Genomic DNA, 21324 nt, shown 5'->3' with positions numbered 1-21324 from the left:
TGTCATGAAAGTAATTGAGAAAGTTGTCAAGCATTGCCTCTGTCTTTCTCTCTTTCCTTACAATGGAATGGAATTAAATAAAATGAATCAGCCCCAGATGTTAAACAAGGAATTGTATTAGACTTCAGAGAAAAGTAATGTCAAGATATGAAAACAATTTCCAAGTTTAAAGAGCAAAGGAAATCCTCTGAATAATTTTTACAAATGCTGTTGTTGTTAAGAGTGACGGCTTTGGAGTTTTCTTGTGCAGTGGGTTAAGGATCTGGTACTGGCTTGTGTCACTGCTGTGGCGCAGGTTCAGTCCTGGCCTGGAACGTCCGCATGCTGTGGGTGTGGCCAAAAAAAAAAAAAAAAGTGAGGGCTTTGAAATCAGGCCACTTGGATTCAAATTCTGGCCTCATCATTTACTAGCAATAGGATGTTAGACAATTACTGAACCTCGCTGTGCATCAGTTTCTCCCAGGTAAAAAGGGGATAATAACAGTGCTTACAGTGTTGTTGTTGTAGGATGTGAGTTAACAACACCTAAAACTCTTTGAAAGTTTGGTATAGAATAAGTATGTGAGAGGAGTTCCCATTGTGGCTCAGTGGTTAAGGAATACAACTAGGAACCTCGAAGTTGCAGGTTCGATTCCTGGCCTTGCTCTGTGGCTTAAGGATTGGGCATTGCCGTAAGCTGTGGTGTAGGTTGCAGACGCAGATTGGATCCTGCATTGCTGTGGCTGTGGTGTAGGCCGGTGGCTACAGCTCTGATTGGACCCCTACCCTGGGATCCTCCATATGCTGCAGGAGCAGCCCTAGAAATGGCAAAAAGACAAAGAAAAAAAAAAAAGAATAAGAGTGTGAGAGACATCTACTGTTGTTGTTGTGGCACCTATTATTACTATTGCTACTGCTACTACTACTTCAAACAGACAAAAATATTAAAAGTAAATGTACATATTAATCTCACTTATAAAAAATTGGGTCAAGATTCTAATTCCAGTTAGCAAATAGAATCCAGAAATATTGCAAAATAAAATACACAAGTGTCAAGAATACCTTGTTCACTACTAGGAAATATTATCTTCTTCATGGATACAGAAAATTCCTTTAATAAAAATATATGTCCATTTATGACTAAATTTTTTAATAAACTAGGTATAGATAGATACTTTTATATATATATATATATATATATATATATATATATATATATATATATATATATATATATATATTTATTTTCCCACTGTACAGCAAGGGGGTCAGGTTATCCTTACATGTATACGTTACAATTACATTTTTTCCCCCACCCTTTCTTCTGTTGCAACATGAGTATCTAGACAAAGTTCTCAATGCTATTCAGCAGGATCTCCTTGTAAATCTATTCTAAGTTGTGTCTGATAAGCCCAAGCTCCCGATCCCTCCCACTCCCTCCCCCTCCCATCAGGCAGCCACAAGTCTCTTCTCCAAGTCCATGATTTTCTTTTCTGAGGAGATGTTCATTTGTGCTGGATATTAGATTCCAGTTATAAGTGGTCTCATATGGTATTTGTCTTTGTCTTTCTGGCTGATTTCACTCAGGATGAGATTCTCTAATTTCATCCATGTTGCTGCAAATGGCATTATGTCATTCTTTTTTATGGCTGAGGAGTATTCCATCGTGTATATATACCACCTCTTCCGAATCCAATCATCTGTCGATGGACATTTGGGTTGTTTCCATGTCCTGGCTATTGTGAATAGTGCTGCAATGAACATGCGGGTGCACGTGTCTCTTTTAAGTAGAGTTTTGTCCGGATAGATGCCCAAGAGTGGGATTGCGGGGTCATATGGAAGTTCTATGTATAGACTTCTAAGGTATCTCCAAACTGTTCTCCATAGTGGCTGTACCAGTTTACATTCCCACCAGCAGTGCAGGAGGGTTCCCTTTTCTCCACAGCCCCTCCAGCACTTGTTATTTGTGGATTTATTAATGATGGCCATTCTGACTGGTGTGAGGTGGTATCTCATGGTAGTTTTGATTTGCATTTCTCTTAGAATCAGCGATGTTGAGCAATTTTTCATGTGTTTGTTGGCCATCTGTATATCTTCTTTGGAGAAATGTCTATTCAGGTCTTTTGCCCATTTTTCCATTGATTGATTGGCTTTTTTGCTGTTGGGTTGTATAAGTTGTTTATATATTCTAGAGATTAAGCCCTTGTCCGTTGCATCATTTGAAACTATTTTCTCCCATTCTGTAAGTTGCCTTTTTGTTTTCTTTTGGGTTTCCTTTGCTGTGCCAAAGCTTTTCAGTTTGATGAGGTCCCATGGGTTTATTTTTGCTCTAATTTCTGTTGCTTTGGGAGACTGACCTGAGAAAATATTCATGATGTTGATGTCAGAGAGTGTTTTGCCTATGTTTTCTTCTAGGAGTTTGATGGTGTCCTGTCGTATATTTAAGTCTTTCAGCCATTTGGAGTTTATTTTTGTGCATGGTGTGAGGGTGTGTTCTAGTTTCATTGCTTTGCATGCAGCTGTCCAGGTTTCCCAGCAATGCTTGCTGAATAGACTTCCTTTTCCCATTTTATGTTCTTGCCTCCCTTGTCAAAGATTAATTGACCATAGATGTCAGGGTTTATTTCCGGATTCTCTATTCTGTTCCATTGGTCTGTCTGTCTGTTTTGGTACCAATACCACACTGTTTTGATGACTGTGGCTTTGTAGTATTTCTTGAAGTCTGGGAGAGTTATGCCTCCTGCTTGGTTTTTGTTTCTCAGAATTGCTTTGGCGATTCTGGGTCTTTTGTAGTTCCATATAAATGTTTGGATTGTTTGTTGTAGTTCTGTGAAAAATGTCATGGGTAATTTGATAGGGATTGCATTGAATCTGTAGATTGCTTTGGGTAGGATGGCCATTTTTACAATATTGATTTTCCCAATCCAGGAACATGGAATATCTTTCCATTTCTTTACATCTTCTTTGATTTCTTTGATTAAAGTTTTATAGTTCTCGGCATATAGGTCCTTTACCTCCTTGGTCAGGTGTATTCCGAGGTATTTGATTTTGTGAGGTACAATTTTAAAAGGTATCGTATTTTTGTATTCCTTTTCTTTTTTTTTTTTGTCTTTTGTCTTTTTGTTGTTGTTGTTTGTTGTTGTTGTTGTTGTTGCTATTTCTTGGGCCGCTCCCGCGGCATATGGAGGTTCCCAGGCTAGGGGTTGAATCGGAGCTGTAGCCGCCGGCCTACACCACAGCCACAGCAACTCGAGATCCGAGCCGCGTCTGCAACCTACACCACAGGTCACGGCAACGCCGGATCGTTAACCCACTGAGCAAGGGCAGGGACCGAACCCGCGACCTCATGGTTCCTAGTCGGATTCGTTAACCACTGCGCCACGACGGGAACTCCTGTATTCCTTTTCTAATGTTTCATTGCTGGTATACAGAAATGCGACTGACTTCTGAATGTTAATCTTATATCCTGCTACTTTGCTGAATTTATTAATCAGTTCAAGTAGTTTTGGGGTTGAGTCCTTAGGGTTTTCTAGGTATAGTATCATGTCATCTGCATACAGTGACAGTTTGATCTCTTCTCTTCCTATATGGATGCCTTTTATTTCTTTTGTTTGTCTAATTGCTGTGGCTAGGACTTCCAAAACTATGTTGAAGAGCAGTGGTGAGAGTGGGCATCCCTGTCTTGTTCCAGATTTGAGGGAGAAGGCTTTCAGTTTTTCCCCATTGAGGATTATATTTGCTGTGGGTTTACCATAAATGGCTTTGATGATATTCAGGAATGTTCCCTCTATACCCACTTTGGCGAGGGTCTTGATCATGAATGGATGTTGAACTTTGTCAAATGCTTTTTCTGCGTCTATTGAGATGATCATATGATTTTTGACTTTTTTTTTGTTAATGTGGTGTATGATGCTGATTGATTTGCGTATGTTGAACCATCAGATACTTCTATAGTGTGGTAAAAACATTTCTCAAATAAGAAACCCATGTCATCATTAGTGATGAAAATCCAAAAATATTTTTAGTAAAGCTAAGAAAACAGAAATACGCATGACTTTGCTATGATACTACATCTGCTTTACTTAACATTTTTATGTCTGCAAATTAATGAGGTATGATAAGAAAAATTGAGTAACACAAATAGAGAATGTGGGTGCTTGCTTGTTTGCAAATGATAAAATATCCAACCTGGCAACCCAGTGTAATCAATTGAGAACCAGAGAATAAGTAAAATTATTCCCTTATTTGGTTATAAGATTTAATATTAAAAAATCATTTTTAAAAAAGTTATCAATACTAATGATTGATATCAGTTATCTATGATTTTTTTAATATGTGAAAACAATATGTGGCCAGTATATATAGTAGAAAAGATAATTTCTTCTGCAATGGCAACTAAAGAGAGAAAACAAGCTAGACCAGATTTAATGACAAATGTATATTGTTAATCTGAAGGAATCTCTAGAGCCTTTGTGTGGGACATTAAAGACTGGAATAAACAAAAAGATGCTTTTTTTTCCTAAGGAAGCTTACTCTAAGGAAATATATTGTTCTTAAATTTAAGCATACATTTAAGTCTGTCTCAAAAAATAAGTTTTTGTTTGGAAGGAGTCAAGCTGATATGTTCAGAAAAATACATGTGTGACTAATGAAGAAAATTACAAAATAGAAGATAGGAGCCTACTGTTCTTGGAAGATATTTGCAAACAAAGGAAACTTCATATTTTAAAAAATTAGGTACTGGTTATTAATAGGAACATTAAAAGTCCATGAATGGAGTCCTCTTGACTCTATGGTTAAAATGTTATTGAAAATCAGTGGCAAAAATGGATTATTCAAAAACTACATGGCCATAAGAAAATAAAATTAACTCTCTCCTTATTTTACTGGAATAATTTGCAGAAGGGTAAAATTTCAAAAAAGTCAAAAAATTGATAAACGTACTAGAAGAAAAGGAAATGTATCATTGTTATTCTTGTGAGTGGTGTTCTTATTACTGATGTGGAGAATGCCATTCTGAGCAAGAGACGATTCCATGTCAGAGAGGAAAAGATCCGTGCGTGTGACTGTAAAACTCATTTCTGTAAGCTAAGAGATGCTTTGCACAAAGTCAGAAGAAAAGTATTAACTGTAAAATAAATACTTTCAACCCCTGTGTGAGGTAGAGTACCAATTTACTTAACATATGAAAAGTCTTGCAAATGAATAATCAAAAATCCCACCAGCTCAATATAAAAGCAAATGACAACAGCAGACAGTAGGAAGAATATAAGCATCTTGTAAATAAGTGAAAAGATCCTAGCAGTACTAACAAATAACAGCAAAACTTAAAAAGTGAGATATTGTTTTGAAAACCTGTGATCATTCACAGGGGTTGATGAGGGTGTGAAAATGGATGAAGCCGAAGGATGTGTTAGAAACCGTAATATCTATGAAAATCAAAAATCGCTCACCGTGTGATTCAACAATTTTACCTAAAAAACGAAAACCGTTCTTCAGATAAATTCACCATTGCAGCACTTGAAATGTTATTGCAGTCGCATTAGGAGATACATCTAGATGACCTCATCAGCACCCGGTTAAATAAAATACTGTGTGTCAGTGAAGCCAGGGAATGGAATGAAGCAGCTCATCATGTGTTGCTAATGCAAGATCTCCAAAATAGTTTAAGTGAATAAAAATGGGAGGGGTTGTATGTCAGTTTGGTCCTTCAAGGAGCAGATGCCAAGATGAGATTAGACAGGTAAGCGATTTGTTGCAGGAAATGCCTGTGAGGAGTATAGGGGAGAAAGCAGTAACAGGCAAGGAGATCCTTGAGACACGGGGCTGGTCTGACATCCGAGGAAGCCGAGAGGAAGGAAGGATGGGGTAAAAAGAGGCTTCAGCCACAGCGAGTTGAAGGGAGTTCCTGGGGAGGTCTCTAGGGAATCCTGAGCAAGGATTGCTAGTTGAGGGAACGCCGTGATGGGCAGGATGGGGCCTTTTGGTGCTGAGTCCTTGACTGAGGCCAGACTGGGGGAGGTGTGGCCTCAGCGTGAACAGTCTGTAGATGCAAACAGGTGGCAGGTGGCGACTCTCGGTCAGCTCTCATTTGAGGAGGTTTTCTGGAAGAGCTAAGTGGCGCATCTCCACAACCAGCACTGTCTCCTTCTCAGGCCATGTGGATTTACTTTTCCAGACATCTTTGGGGGCAGTTCTTCCTTGATGCTCGGGGTCTTCTCTTCCTGAGAAGGAACTCAGGAGAGGAGGGTTAGACGTGGCCTCTAGCCGACACTACCTCAGCTGGTCCTTGGGATGTGACCTGAGGCAATCTCTCCCTTTTCTATCATGAATTCTAGATTTCCCTTACCATAGCTATGGATCGGGCGTTTTGCAGTTCTCTAGAGGGTGGTGCTGATCAAGGCTCTGCAAGCAGGAAAAGCAAACACACACTTAGAACAGGTATCAGTTCCCATGTTGATGAAGAGTTGGACCTTGCGGGATGGAGAGAGTAAAATGCAGTTGACTTGCTGACATGTATTCATTTGACCTTTCTGAGGAATGGTGCCGTATTGGTGGCTCCCCATAGGTCTTTTTTTCTTAGAAGTTGAACATGCAGCAGCCACAGTAGCTACACTAGCTTTGCTAAGTGGGAGTTCCTGTTATTGGGTCCATGCATAGCCTACATATCTCCTGTTGTAACTGTTCATTTATGTGCCTGGCGTGTCAGGTCCTGGGGGGCTGATGAGGAAGAACAGATAACATGAACTGGTCTAGTCGTTTCTCCAGCCCGATTGTGCGAGGTCTCTTCAGTGATGGGTGCTTTCTGGTGGACACGTGTGCCATAAAGATCTTCGCTGTTTGTGCCCACTGCTGTATATCCATGCACATGCTCTCCCCAAAGCCTTCTTATTTCTGATCTATTTCTTTTTAAGCCATGGACTTGCCAACAAAATTACTGGCGCCTGCCCAGGAATCTACACAAATTCTCGCCTCCTGCTACTGCCCTGCATACAAAGCCAAGGGCTAAGAACAACATTTGGATTTTTCTAAAGGGAAGATTTTCCTTTCTCTACTGCTTTTCAAGGCTATTTACAAATGTGGCTTTAATGAAACTGCCTTCAACTCTCTGGTTGTACCAAGATCAAGCTGACTTGCCACCAATGAAGCTTGAGCTTTTTATTCTTGTTTTAGCTGTTTGTATGTGACCCCCATAAAGCGACAGATGTGATTTGGGACAGTGGTCCTGATGCAGCCATTGTCGGTGACGTGGGTTCAGGCTCCCCACCCATGATTACTAGTGTCCTCTGTTCCTGAACAAATTTGATCTTGGATATACCAGTTGCATCTTTCCATGGATTGCTGCTGGGTCTTTCTGACGGTATGCCTTGATGGGCCCAACATGGCCCAGCTCATGTGGCAGTTTCAGTCATATGATCTCTTTGTGCCTCATGGTCAAGCGTGCCGTAACTACCAGGGACCAGTGGCAGAGGGGAGCTGTTCCTCAGAACGCATGTCATTCTCTGGTGCAGATGACACAGCCTTACTCCAGAACTACTGCACCATGACTCTCCTGTTGGGGCTTACCATAAATGGAGCATGAACAAAACTTTTCTAAGATGAGCCATACGAAATGTTTGAGACTTAGTCAACCATACATTCTTTTTCTTTCAACTACTTAACCCTGCTTTTGTGGTGTGAAAACATCTCTATACAGTATTCAGATGAATGAGCATGGCTGTAGATTTATACGTCTTTTTTAAAAAAATGATGGCATATCAGTTCAGCCCATGGGCCATGGTTTTCTCATCCCTGCCATGAACTCCACAGTGGATCTTCCATCAAAATTGAAGCCCCGTAGGTTCTGCCGACTCCTGTAGCTCAGCAGTTGGTCGACTTGCATCACAGCCTGAACAAGTTGGAGACTCCTTTCCTCCCCTGGACCTGTTCACAGATGTCAGACTTCCTTGTCATCCGACATATGGGTCAGCAGAGTATTCCTTGATGTGGAATGTGTTGCTTCCAGAACTTAAGGAGGCTTACCAGGTGCTGTGCTTTATTTTTTATTGTAGGGAATCCACGATGCAGTTATTTGTCTTTTACTTTGGAGGAGAGAGTAGCAAAATGATGCTGGTAGGTCATGTGGATGACTAAGAATGAAAGGTTGGATTTAGCCTAGAGGCCATTGGTGACCTTTACTGAGTTGATGTCAGCTGCATTATCCCGGTTTGCAATACCAGCATCATCTTTGATTTCTCTCTTTTCCTTTGAAAGGTCTCCACCTCCAACTCCAATATCTAGTAAGCTTGTCCTTAATCGTATTTAAGAGCAGTGATTCATCACCTGTATTGGGGTAAACATCATTCTAGATGATGAACATATGGACATGAACAAGACATGAATCCTCTTCAAGAACAGCCAGTTGAGAATGGGTTGCAGGCATAACCACATTTCTTTATAATGGCAATGATAATTTTAATAGCTAGAGTAATTTCTTCTGTTAACAAGACTTGTTCTGCTTTTTCTGCTGCTGCTGCTGCTGTTGTTACTGCTAATACTGTTCTTACTGCAAGCATCCAGCATTATTGGAAGATATCCTCTGTGTCTCGCATATCTCAAGTAACCTTTACAACTCTGTAAGGTGGCCCCATTTTATGGATGAAAATGAAGCAGAGACAGGTGAGGAAACTCTTTAAAAATCACATGGCTACTAAATGTTGGATGTCCTATTCAAAATAGAACCACCTAATTTTGAAGTTAGTGTTTGTCATAACTAGAACTACCTCTCAAAACCTGCGTCCCTACTAATTTATTCCCTCACTTGAAGTGACCTTCTCCCTGTTGCTTCCCCTTGTGCCTTCCTACTGGGAAAGCTTTTCTAAGAAATCACTTGCATGTGAAGTCATGTCTCGGGCCATTGGAGGAACCTAAGACATATTATCTTCCATGCTGCTAAAGAATCGCGAAGGTGCCTTGAGTACGTGTCTGACTGATTGATGAGAGTTTGAAATAGTTGTGCCGACAGATAAAGTGTGGCAGGACATGGATATATTGAGACGCATTTTCAGCTATGTATTACCATCATGTTTATTGAGAACATACCATGTTCTCCGTTGTGACTTCCTAAGGGGCCATGTCAGTGAATCTCAGATGAGCCTGCCTCAACTCATCACTGCAGTCCTAATGAAATGTTACTCCAGTGCAAAGTAATAGGGATCTTGGGCGTGATGGTGTAACATGATAATAGCTTCTGCTTATAAACTCCTGAGATATGCTTCTGTCTCAAATGCTTTTTTATGGGAAATCTTCCCCAGAGCAGAATGAGCAATGCACTCTTACAGACAGAGCAGGTGAACACGGAGAAGTAAAACTACCTGCCTGAGATGTCTCAGGCACTCAGGCACCACTACTGCAGAGATGCCAGGATTAGGAGTTGTCATGGTACCATTAATGGTAGTGCTCAGACTTTCCTTCCCTGTCTTGTCCACCCGTGTGTCATGGCACCACTGCGATGGGAAGGACTGCATGGCCTTTTTAGACTTTACTGAAGGGTCAGAATGATGCAGGGAGTGATGAAAGAGATGTACAACTTTGATGGAAGGGGATAGAATGAATAGTTGTGTGTCTCCTATGTCTTTTCCACAGTCTAAGGGAAAAGCATCCCACATCTTAATGGGGAGGGGATTTTTTCAACACACCCAATCTCAGCTTGAGCTGCCATAACAAAGTCCCATAGACGGGGTGTCTTAGACCATGGAAATTTATGTCTTATGGTTGTGGAGCCTCTGAGCTCAAGGTGATTTGGTTCCTGATGAGATCTCGTCCAGGCTTGCGCTATTGCAGTGGGCTCACAAGAGTGTTCCTTGATTCGTGCTGGTGGAGGGCGAGGGATATCTCCCTGGTGACTCTTCTTCCAAGGACAGTAGTCCTATCATGAGGACCTTCCCTCATGAAGTCCTCTCACCTAATTATCTCCCAAGCTCCTCTCTGAAGTCCCGTTGGGAATTAGAGCTTCCACCTGTGAATTTAGGGATAACACAGATATTTAGTCCATGTCACACCTCATTCAGTTGACTTTCCCGTATTTATGTCCTCTGTCTCTGAGAGAGACCTAACTGAAAACTTCTTAGTGCAAATTTCCCTCTTCATTTAAGCAACTCACAACTGATTTGTGTAGTTTGAACTTATTTTACAATCCATCACCCTCCTGGCCCATCCCTCTAGGCCTTGGGCTCTCTTGCTTAACTTATTTTGGAGATCCCTTGACCCTATTGATGTGGTGACCCCCAATTCCTGTGTCTCTGTGATCCCCACTTCCAGCGACTTGAGAGGCCCATCCAATGACCACATGAACCTTACCTCTACTGACCTACAGCCCTGGCCATCTCTAGTCCTGTGACCCACAGTGGGCCCAGAGTCCCTCGATTTTGCTGACCAAGTGAATCTCATTCCTACTGGCTCCATTCACCCTACTCCACTGTTCCTATACTCTCTCCTGTGTGACCCCATCCCACTGACCCTTTCACCCTGCCCTCATCTTGATGGCACTACACTCTCCACTACTATCAAGAAAGCCACATTCACACATAGGCATGGTCTGTCAGTCCCAACTTGTTTCTTGCCATTTGAGGTGGGGGAGTTCTGGATACAACGTCTGAATTTCATTTAATAATCATTCTGCTCAAATGCCTGAGGAATTTATCAAAGTTTTTTATTGATACTCAAGTTTTGCTGGAAATTCAAAGTTAATATATGATGTACAATACGTCTTAGTTAAAAGTTTTAATAGATCCATTAAAGAAATATGAAAGGCATTCAGCAAATGTCAGCTTTGCACAGTTATCAAGGATGCAGTGATATCAGGAAAGGTGCTGTATTATGCATGGGTTCTGTTTTTACCCCCATTACAACTTCGTCCTATTAGTGGGTCCTTCCAACTCTCACTGAGACTATTTGTCAGGGAACAAAAGGCAAACTCTACGTTCAAGAACATCTAATTCCCTTCTAAGTTGTCTGTTCAGGATTTCTTTTCCAATCATGGTCATTTGGCCTGAAACTGAGAGTATGTTAGAGACCCTTGGAGCACAAAGATAGCAGAGTCAGCACTCCTAATTGTCAGCTCTGAGGATCCAAGTCCTTTGACTGCTGTTCTTTGGACTCTCTGCTTTCCACTGGCTATAGAGGGGTAGAGAATGTGCCCTTACATGGGAGCCAATGGATGACCTTATGTCAGACATGAAGAAATTATTTTCTTTGCATCAGGATTCCTTCAGATCATCAGCTTTGAGGACCTAGCCTAAGTCGTTGTTTCAATAGGTAAAGTTTTGCAGAATGGAGATTTCTTTCCCCTCTCAGGTCCTTGGTTGGCTTCAGCATGTTCTTCATTTTTACTTCTGGTCATGACTCTAAAGCTCAAAGGGTGAAAAGTCACAAGGGTGCCTGACTTGGAGATAAGCATTTTCTTACATTTTAATACATACAAAGAATTTCTTACTGAAATATTAATACAAAAACTGTAATTTTTGATATTTTAATCTTCAAGTAATCATTTTTTAAAAAATCGCTAATGATTCAACGATCATGGCTTACTCAAATTTTACCTTGTCCATAGGCTTAATTAAAAGAGCCCTTTTGTTCTTGGTCATAAATCTTGTTCTGTAAACCAGTCCTTCTTAGACCTGTACATAGATAGCTCCAGGCTTTGAATACATAAGGTCTTGTGAATTTTTTCTTTTCCTTTAAAAAAAGAACTTGTGCAGGTAAACGCCAAGGCACCAAGGAAGATAGTTGAGTAAGAAAAAGTTTTGTAACTTCTATTTTCCAGTTTTTTGGATAATGTTATCTGGAATGATGCAAGCTGTATCCTTGTGAAGTTTCTGGGGTTTTCTTCAATCCCTATAACAGAGTATCCCTAAATAGCACTATATTTGGGGATTGAGAATTTTAAACTTTCTGTGAATATTTTTGCATTCAAGCACTAATAACTCTTCTTCACAATTTCAGAGGGCAAAAAAAAAAATGCATTTAGAAATGAAGACAGTTTCTAGCTTTCAGTAAGACCTGGATAATGGTTGAAATATTCCTATACTTATTCTATCGAATTTGTAGTAGTCTGTAATGATTTAAACTTCCCTCTATAAAAATGACTTGCCTGAGACTTTATATAGCAGTATATTTTAAAAATAGAAAACAGCATTCAGAATAATAGTTTAAATGATTAAGTAGCTATTCGGAAAAGGATTTTATTTGATTTTATCATATGCTCATATATATTAGCAACATGTTTTTAAACCAGAAGGAATTGAGACAAAGGAAATGAAATCCTTTCAGAGCAAATCTTCAACTTCTTCTTGTTAATTGATTTAGTTTCAGATGTTTCATTTGAAAAATAGGTACAATGAAGGTTTTCATGATGAGGAGGTGGTATTTTCGCCTTGGTCAGTTAAGGTGCCTCTTTTATTCAGATCCCGGGGCTCTCTTTTGGGTGTTGAGTATTAGTTTTATTTCAAGTCATCAAGCACATTCTGTTTTGTGATTTTTTCCCATGCATCAGGAATTTTACCTTTATCTATAAATCTCTTTTGATATTTTTCTTCAAGTTTTGATCTGAAGTGGCAGACAAACCATTTCCAGTATGGCTGGGCGGATGTGTCTGGGGTGATGCTCCACTTGGCGTAGTCCCCTCCCGCCTGTCGATAGTTCTTATATGGGATCTGCCTACCATCGTCAAACACCAAGAAACAATCACTTGCCACCAAACTAGTGCAGTAATCAAGAACTAAGTTGTTTGTTTTGTACCAGGAAATTCCATTGACAGCCTGCGGACGATGGAAGGGAACACTGTGGTCTCCGTCATGGGTAGGGATTGTGTTTGTACAAATTGCTCTACAGCAGGGACACTGCTTCCAGCAGCCAGAGAGATGCTCAGAGAGCATTTTCTGGATTTCAGGAACCATTTCTTCTACAGGCATATACAGACAGTTCTGTTCTACTCTGTTCATTTCAGGATCCAAAGCTTTACACATGGCTTCTTTGAGAAACTCCATATCTTTTATCTCCTGGTGCTCAATGCTTATCAGGTCTTTTCGTGGAAAGATCAAGTCACTCCTCAGTTTATCACAGAACAAATCCAACCACCCAGACGCAGTGCTCCTTTTATCTTTAGCTATTTCTGTGGCTTCGTGAATAGCTGAGAGGATGTCATTCTTGATGGCATCTAAACTCATTTTTAAAAAAGTCTTCATTTTTTCACTCCCTTTGTCAGAACAGTAGCTTTTAATCTGGTTTTCAATGTAATTTTTTACAAATGATTGAGGATTATGGAGGTACTGCCAGTAGTTATTAAAATTTTCCTCTTGTGCCAGAGAGATGAGAATGTGTTTCTCCAGGTTAGACCTGTTTCCACTGAATGCTGGGCAGGTGGCTCGCATGTCCCCAGCAATTTGGGGGGCCATTTTTTTCCTTATGGTGTTGGAGACAGCAGGGGTGAGTTTGTTCCACAGGAAATCGACAAATGTTTTGATTGAGGTTGCTCCTTGACAGGAGATCTTAAAACTCATGAAGAAATCATCTTTCTTGCTTTCCAGATAGTTGACAGGATCATTTGCTCTCTTGAATGCCTTGTGCATCTCCTTAAACTTCACCGATGCTCTTTGGAATAAACACAATGACAAATCTATTTCATAGTTTCTTGTAAATGTGTATCTTTCCTGAGTGGGTGCAGATTTCACCTCCTCATCTATTATTTTCAGGATTTCATGGAAATAGATTGGATCGTAATCATGCTTTTGCCTACAGATGTTGTTAATCATCTCATTAAATTTTGAAAGAATGCAGTCAGTAGTCATATGTATGGACGCTTCATCCTGGGCCTCTAATGTCTTTTTTAAAAAGTTCCAATATTTTGTTTTCATTTGGACATGTTTATCATATTTAATCATAAACTCTTTTCCCCAGTCTTTCTTCAGTTTATCCACCATCTTTCTCTCCTTTTTGAAATAATCCAAAAGGATGTTTTCAGCATCCACTTCAATCGCAGGCTCTGTGACTGGAGGGAGAGTCGAGGACACATTATAGACCCATTTTTTCCAAAGTGGGTTGAATTTCTTACGTAGCTCTTCCTCACTCCATTCTGTGCCTTTTACAGTTAAAGCCAAATTTCGGCTTTTTTCCAATAATTCCTTTTCATAACCTGATTTTTTGTTATCCAGTTTTTCTTGATTTTTTTTGAAACGAAGAAGTTCTTTGGCTTTTCTTTGGCTGTCTGAAATTAGTGACTCTTTAAGGATCATTAGCTTATTTTCAAAATTTCCCTTCCATTGAACCAGCACTTCACTATCTGGATCTTCACTGAAATATTTTTCAAGTTCTTGCTTGATGGCCTCATACTTGTCTGTAACGGGAGCCGCAAGTGTGTGTGCTTCAAGTGTGTGGATTTTTCCATTCTGAATCTGGTTGATCAGCTGGTCCTGCAGGCTCAGCACATGACTCCTCAGCTCCCACGTCCATTTGTTATACATGGTTTCCAGTTTGCTCATAGCCGTAACCTCTCGGGTATTCCTGAAGTTGAAAACAAAGTTCTCATTCAGCAGGGCTTTCCACAGATCCTGAACTCGGAATTTGACATCTGATATCTTCATGATGCTTCCCCTTGCCTCCTGTTTGGCAGTTGCAAGGATCCTGCTTTTCAGTTCCTGGGCATTGTGGCTGTAGCGCGGATTGGGAGGGGCCATTGGGGGGTTGCCATCCCAGAGGTGAGCGAAGTAGTAGACGTGAGTATTGACATCAAACTTAATGACGTCACTGAAGCGGTCGACATCAGAGCACTGTTCCTCCTCAGCTGCTGTGGCTGCCATTTCATCCAGTCTCTGCTCTAGCCGCCTCCGTCCTTCCATGGTTTGGTCTTTAGCTGTAACTTCGCCCACATTCTGATGGACAAAGAGGCAGCTGGGAGAGATTTTTACTTGTTTCATCCTCAGGAAGGCTTGGACAGCTATTTGTAGAATATCTTGCATTTCCGATGGATTTTCCCCAAAAATATTGATCACAGTTAAGTTGCCAAGGCCGATGACAAAAGTTGCCAACTCATTGTCGTGATTCTGGGACTTGTTGCTGAGTTCAGGTGCCCGAAGGCCTTCCGTGTCCACAACAAGAAGAAAGTCAAAGCCAAGTTCGTCTGTGAACGTCTCCTCCACCTTCAGGAGCTGCATGTAAGCCCCCCGGGTACACCTCCCAGCACTGACAGTGAACTGCAGCCCAAACATTGCATTCAGTAGGGTGGACTTCCCTGAGCTCTGCAGACCAAGGATAGAGAGAACAAAGAGCCGTTTGTCTCCAAGTTTCTCAGAGACCTTGTCAAAAACAGCTGCCACCCACCTCAGGGGCACATATGAAGCATCGCCATCCATCAGCTCAATGGGAACACCAGATAGCATCAGATCTGCGGCCATGTGGGGAAGGGAGAGAAACGAGACATCTTTTGTGGAGAAACCTTCTTCAAGAGCTTCGTAGATCTGGCCAAGTTCTCTGAGAATCTGCTCAACTCCCAAGGTACAGTCACTAATCTTTCTGGAGATAGCTTCCAACTCATTTTGCAGGCCTTTCAGGGAGCTGCTCTTTTGTGCCTCTCGCTTTTCTTTTTGGACCCGTGACCACAGTTGCTTTTTCTTCTCATTTAGTTTCTCCAAATGTCCTGCAGTCAGGTTGTCTAAAAACACACTCAGCCATTGCAAGAAGTAGAGTTTGGTGTGAGTTTCGGAATGTTTTTGGAGAATTCCGAGGACAGAATGCATTAAGTCATTGAGAGGAAAGGCTTTTCTCAACTGTCGAAGTCGTATCATTTGTTTGTCTGTCTCGATGTCACTCTTGTGCTGTTCAATGCTCCGATTCCCCTTTTCTCTCAGGTGATAGAGTTCTTTGTCTTTTTTGCACCAAAGTTGCCACAGTTCTCCCTGAAGGGGCAGTAGGTTTTCCTTCATCTGAGCTATTTCCATGTCTTCCAGCAGGGCCATTAGAACCTCTGCCTTGGTTTTGGCTTCCTTGCAGTCTTCCTGGTCTTCATCAATAAGCATTCCTTGCTTGCGAGCAACTTGAGCACAGTTTTCCAAGCTGAGAGCAGTGTCAGAGGCTTTTAGCAACCCTCTGATTGTAGTTGCGAGCTCCTCTATGAATTCTGCCTCATTTCTGTTCCTGATCCCAATTCTCACTCTCGGGCCAGAGGTATTGGACATGGCTTTTTCCTTATCGTCAAGCAAACAGATTAAAGGTTTTGGCGACTGACACAGCGCCCGGACAACTTTTCGGCTTTCTTGGTTGTCATCAGACGTTGACATGAGGACCACAATGAGAGAGGAGACCTCCTGCAAAAAGGTGAGTTGCTGTTTGTGTTCCTTCGCATCTCCACGGAGATTGGTGAAGGTCAAGCAGTTGTCAAACCTGTCCTCATCTCCCGCCCCAGGACAGAACCAGGTGACTTCCACCACACCTGCCATCAAGAGACAGTCCCTGCTGCTCCCTTTGCAGTGTCGGTGAAAAAAGACATCGTGTTTCCGTTGACTGAGCAGAGAGTTCATGATCTGAGATTTGGAGGCAGAGAAGCCCTTTCCGACTCTGATAAAGGACACAATGGGGGTAGAGACTCGACACATCTGCTGATTCTTGTAATTATCCTTCTCCTGTTCTGTTGGTTTCCCTGCTTGCTGCCAGCTCCTCCTAATTTGACGGAGGGACCAGAGAGAGAATTGTATTTGAGCATTGCAGGGGTGAGGTATGAGGAGGGGGAGGGCAAACTGACAAATGGCAAGTTTGGCCAAAATATACTGTCTGGCAAAGTCATCTGCACAGTGAAGGATCGCCATCTGAATGTCCATAGGGTGAACATGGGGCTTGACAGCAGTGGCTGAAGGACGAGTGGGACCGTCCTTGTCTTCCACAAGGTCTTCGTACGGATCAAAATCTGCATTTTCTTGACCTGTGTTGCTTGAGCACACCTGCTCCTCTGTGTACTCCTCATCTCTGATGACCAAGTATCTCAGGCCGTAATCCAGCATCATCAGCTTCTGTAGGAAGTAGAAAGGAAGCTCTCTTTCAGAGCAGGGCTGGGTGTTGTACACGGAAGTCTTACAGATCAGGTGGAAGTTAGACCTGCTCATCTTTTTTGGGTAGAAATGTTCTAGGCCGAGACGCTGGAGTAATTCTAGGAAGGCTCCGTTCTCCATGACCTCCGGTCTGTTGTTTTCATCATCATGTAGTTCACGGGGCTCTTTGTCTTCATGGAGGAGACTTTGCAGTTGTTTTCTCACCTCCTCCATTTGCAGTGAAGAGACAGTGGCTTCATAATCTCCATCAACGAGCAATCTCAAGTCTTTTTCTAGGTTTTCCCAATTAGGACCTGTTCCCACTTTGGTGAGAACGTGAATGACTTCTTTAGAGAACGATTGTCCCATGTGATGTCGTATTAATGCCAAGCGTTGTTTCTTCTCCTCTGGAGAAACGGCTTTGATGCCAGCTGTAGCTGTCAGACCTGTGAGCACCAGGAAAGCCTGAGCCCTATAATCGCAAATAGTTTTGAGCTCTTGATATTTATCTTGGGCAGTTTGCATTGTGTGCAGTAGGAAGTCTATGTCATCGTAGCCCAGAAGGCACTGAAATGTATTGTTTACCACGTGATATCCTGCCCCAGCTGCAATGGAGAGTAGCAGGATGTATGTGTCTGCCTGCCCCATTTCTTGGAGGTGATTGAAGAAGCAGCCGAGAGACATGCTGACCTCGTATGTTGCCTTTCTTTGAGCTTCCTCCACGGATTCTGTGGAGTCTGACGTGGCCTTCACTTCCAGTAGGTCATCCTGGGTTTTTTTAAAGGTTTCAATTAATTCAGAGAATTGGGTGACGGTGACATGTTCTTGCTCTGGTTCTGGCTGATATATCCACTGCATAATGGAGTGAACCTGCGGAAAGTTTGACCCTGTGTAGACGTGAGGATCCAAGAGGCTGCGCAACTGAGATTTAATAAATTTCGTCTCAGAAATGGAAGACGTTTTGCAAAAGTTGACAGTATTCACCAGAAAATTCTGCAGACCCGAATCTGTGAGGCATATATTAGTCCAAGTGTCATGACTTTTGGTTTTGTGGCTCAAGGTTTGCCTGAAATTTCTTAGCTTTTTAAGCTGCTCTTCAGGATCAGATACCTCCCAGGATCTCACATCCTCTAGGAAAACCCTGGCCTCCTCCTGAGCACTCAGTAGTTCTTCTCCCTCCTGGATCTGGGCAGTCAGCCCAGTCAGCGCGGCGTAGCTGTCTTTCAGGCAGTTGGCCACCTGAAGAGGATCCTTAAAGTCGCTTCTGTGGTTAAAGAGGATCATGTCCCAAATGGGCACCAGCTGAAGTCCCCGGTCAATGACACACCAGGTTTGGTTACTGGCGACCAGGCCAGCTTTCCACTCCAGCAGACCGTTTGCTTCAGGTGGGCCACCTGTGTGTGCCACAGATAATTGGACCTTGGTTTGAAGATTTCGGACATTTGCTCTCTGAGAGCCTGTTTTTGAATGAGAGTCTGACACATCCACACCTGCAGCAACATTCACCCCAAAGCCACTGTAGCTGCCCGTTACGTAAGCATCCAGGGCCTCTGCTGACTGCTGCTTCACTTCTTCCAGCTGCTCTCTTTGGAAACCCTCTGAAACTGCTTTCCACCAGTAGATTCCTCCCAGGTGCAGAGGGCCCTGGTCAGCATGAGAGCCAAACCTGCGGAAGAAGTCTTCAGTCCTGCGCCTCAGCAGGGGGAGTCTGTCTGGGTCCTCGGGCTGACCCAGAAGATCCTCAATGCATTTCAGTTCCTGGAGCGCAGCCTTGGAGAAGTGGAGCTGATCAATGGGAAAGTGGTAGGAGGCCAGTGGGATGTAGCTGAACTTGGTTGAGCAGAAGTAAGAGAGCTCAGCATGTGAGTGTTGGGTTTCCTTGGATTCTGAATGTTTTCTGTGATCCGTACTAGATTCCAGGCTCCATCCCCAAGCTCCACCCTTTGCTGAGGCAGTTACACTGAAGCCCAGCTTCTCCATAGTCTCTGTGAACATGGATTCTGCTTGGGAAGATGTAAATTCCTTTGTTTCCATCCGTGTACCCTGCTGGGGGCCACAGAGGGAGAACTCCTTAGGGACACTGAGTAGCTCCTCCCTTTTCTCTATCAGGCCATTTTCGTCACTGGTTTTGTAAATTCCCTGCAGGGCTAGTCCTCCAGATGCATGTCTCACTAGCTCCCTCTCCGGGAGGTTTTGCCTATGAGCCAGTCTGCCCTCCACGAGGTGTAATTGTCTCTGCATGTTTTCTATGACTTCTTTGAGGGAGTTTTCAGGCGGTGGCCAGAACTCTTTGGGGATCTCCATTGCCTGCCTCAGCTCTGCCTCCTTTTTCCTCACTGCCTCTGCATTTCGCTGCCTCCCTTCTGACAGCAAGCCTCTTAGCTCCTGCAGTGCCTGTTCTGCCTGTTTCTGTCTTTTCGTTCTTGTTTCCACCTGAAACTCCCAAAACTCTGAAAGCCTATTCGAGTGTGACAGGTTAAGCAGCTTGTCCAGGGCCCTTTTCTCCCAGGGATGTTGTGCCTGGGATTTCAGCTTCTGGAGGTCTTGCTCTTCGAGGTGTTGTAAGGCCTGGGCAGAGGTCACACCCAGGTGTTCCTGTAGCTTTGGCAACCAGTACTCAACTGCCAATCCTGCTTCTCTCAGCATCTCTTGGAGACTTTTCCCCTTTTTGCCTCTGAGCATGGGCTCATCAGTTGTAGATTCTATTATGTCCATGGCTGTGGGAAGAAAAGACACCAAGTTAGCCTGTGTGTAATTAATATCTGGAAATCTGTGATAAATTGGTAGCAACTGTTTTTTTTTTTCCCCAGCAGAAAAAAAATTGGGGGGATAATCCCATTTATGCTAACATCAAAAATAATAAAATATTTCAGAATAAACTGAACTAAGAAGGTTAAAGGCCTATACGGCGAAACCTATCAACAGATGAAGGAATGTGGAAATGATACCAAGAAATGGAAAAATAATCTATGTTCCTGAATTAGAAGAAATAATGTTGTTAAAATAATACTACCCAATGTAATTTATAGATTACATGCAATCTGTATCAAAATACCCATGACATTTTCCACAGAAGTACTACCAATATTCCTACTACTTATTTGGAACCACAAAAGACCACAATTGCCAAAGCAGTCTTGAGAAAAAAAAAATGAATCTTAAGTTTTCATGTTTCCTCAGTCAGTCTATATGACCAAGCTAAACTAATCAAAATAGCATGGTACTGGCATAAAAACACACACATACATCAGTGAAACAGAATAGAGAGCCCAGAAATTAACCTGCACATATTTGGTGAAAGATACACCTAGTTGTATGAAAGAGGCAAGAACACAATAGAGAAAAGATAGTGTTTTCAATAAGTGGTGCTGGGAAATGTGAACAACTATATTGAAGCAATGATAACTAACCAAAAACTGGGCAGAAGATCTAAATAGACACTTCTCCAAAGAAGACATATAGATGGCCAACAGGCACTTGAAAAGATGTTCATCATTGCTAATTTTTAGAGAAATTCAAATCAAAACCAGAATGCAGTATCACCTCATACCAGTCAGAAAGCTGTGTCAAATATTCTACAAATAATACATGCTGGAGAGTGTGTCATGAAGAGGGAACCCTCCTTCACTGTTGGTGGAAACATAAATTGATGCAACCACTATGGAAAGCAGCAGGTAGGTTCCTTAAAAAATTGAAAGTAGAGCTATCATATGATTCAGCAGTGCCACTCCTGAGCATGTATTCAGAGAAGATGAAAAATATAATTCAAAAAGATACATGCACCCCATTGTTCATGAACTATTTACAATAGCCCTGGGAGGGGGAGGGAGTGGGAAGGACTGGGAATTTGGGGTTAATAGATGCAAACTATTGCATTTGGAGCTGATAAGCAATGAGATCCTGCTGTATAGCACAGGGAAGTATATCTAGTCACTTGTGATTGAACAGGATGGAGGATAATGTGAGAAAAAGAATCTCTATCTATCTATCTATCTATCTATCTATCTATCTATCTATCTATCTATCTATCCATCTATCTCTGTCTCTCTATCTATATGTATGTCTGGGTCACTTCACTGTATAGCAGAAATTGACAGAACATTGTAAATCAACTATAATAGAAAAAAATAAAAATCTTAAAAAATGCAAAAAAGTAGCCTAAACATGGCTATTATTTAGCCATAAAAAGAATGAAATATTACCATTTGCAGCAACATGGATAGACATAAAGTGAAGTAAATCAGGCAGAGAAACTCATCTTATATGATATCACCAATGTGTTGAATCTAAA

At 42.0% G+C, this 21324-nt stretch overlaps 1 protein-coding gene and 1 long non-coding RNA gene across 6 annotated transcripts in view; one reads left to right on the top strand and one right to left on the bottom strand.

Annotated features, from left to right (window-relative positions):
- The window catches only part of LOC146399656 (uncharacterized), a 186081-nt gene that overhangs the window by 84003 nt on the left and 80754 nt on the right, over nt 1-21324 (top strand). The gene's annotated exons all lie outside the window — the stretch shown is intronic.
- Nucleotides 10653-21324, bottom strand: part of LOC110255360 (interferon-induced very large GTPase 1) — a 49754-nt gene continuing 39082 nt past the window's right edge. For all 4 annotated transcript variants that reach the window (XM_021062326.2, XM_021062325.2, XM_021062323.2 and 1 more), the window contains exon 3: nt 10653-19750. In XM_021062326.2, coding sequence (XP_020917985.2) covers nt 12459-19748 — 7290 coding nt within the window. In that variant the 5' untranslated portion in view covers nt 19749-19750 and the 3' untranslated portion in view covers nt 10653-12458. The remainder of the gene's footprint in view (nt 19751-21324) is intronic.

Source organism: Sus scrofa, chromosome 9 (genome assembly GCF_054392235.1).
Source record: "Sus scrofa isolate SSC_HxYL_T2T_F1_AM1 chromosome 9, Sscrofa_HxYL_maternal_Yorkshire_Landrace_v2.0, whole genome shotgun sequence".
Taxonomy (NCBI): Eukaryota; Metazoa; Chordata; class Mammalia; order Artiodactyla; family Suidae; genus Sus; species Sus scrofa.
The sequence above is the reverse complement of the archived record's forward strand: the minus strand, read 5'-3'. Positions and strand labels throughout refer to the sequence as shown.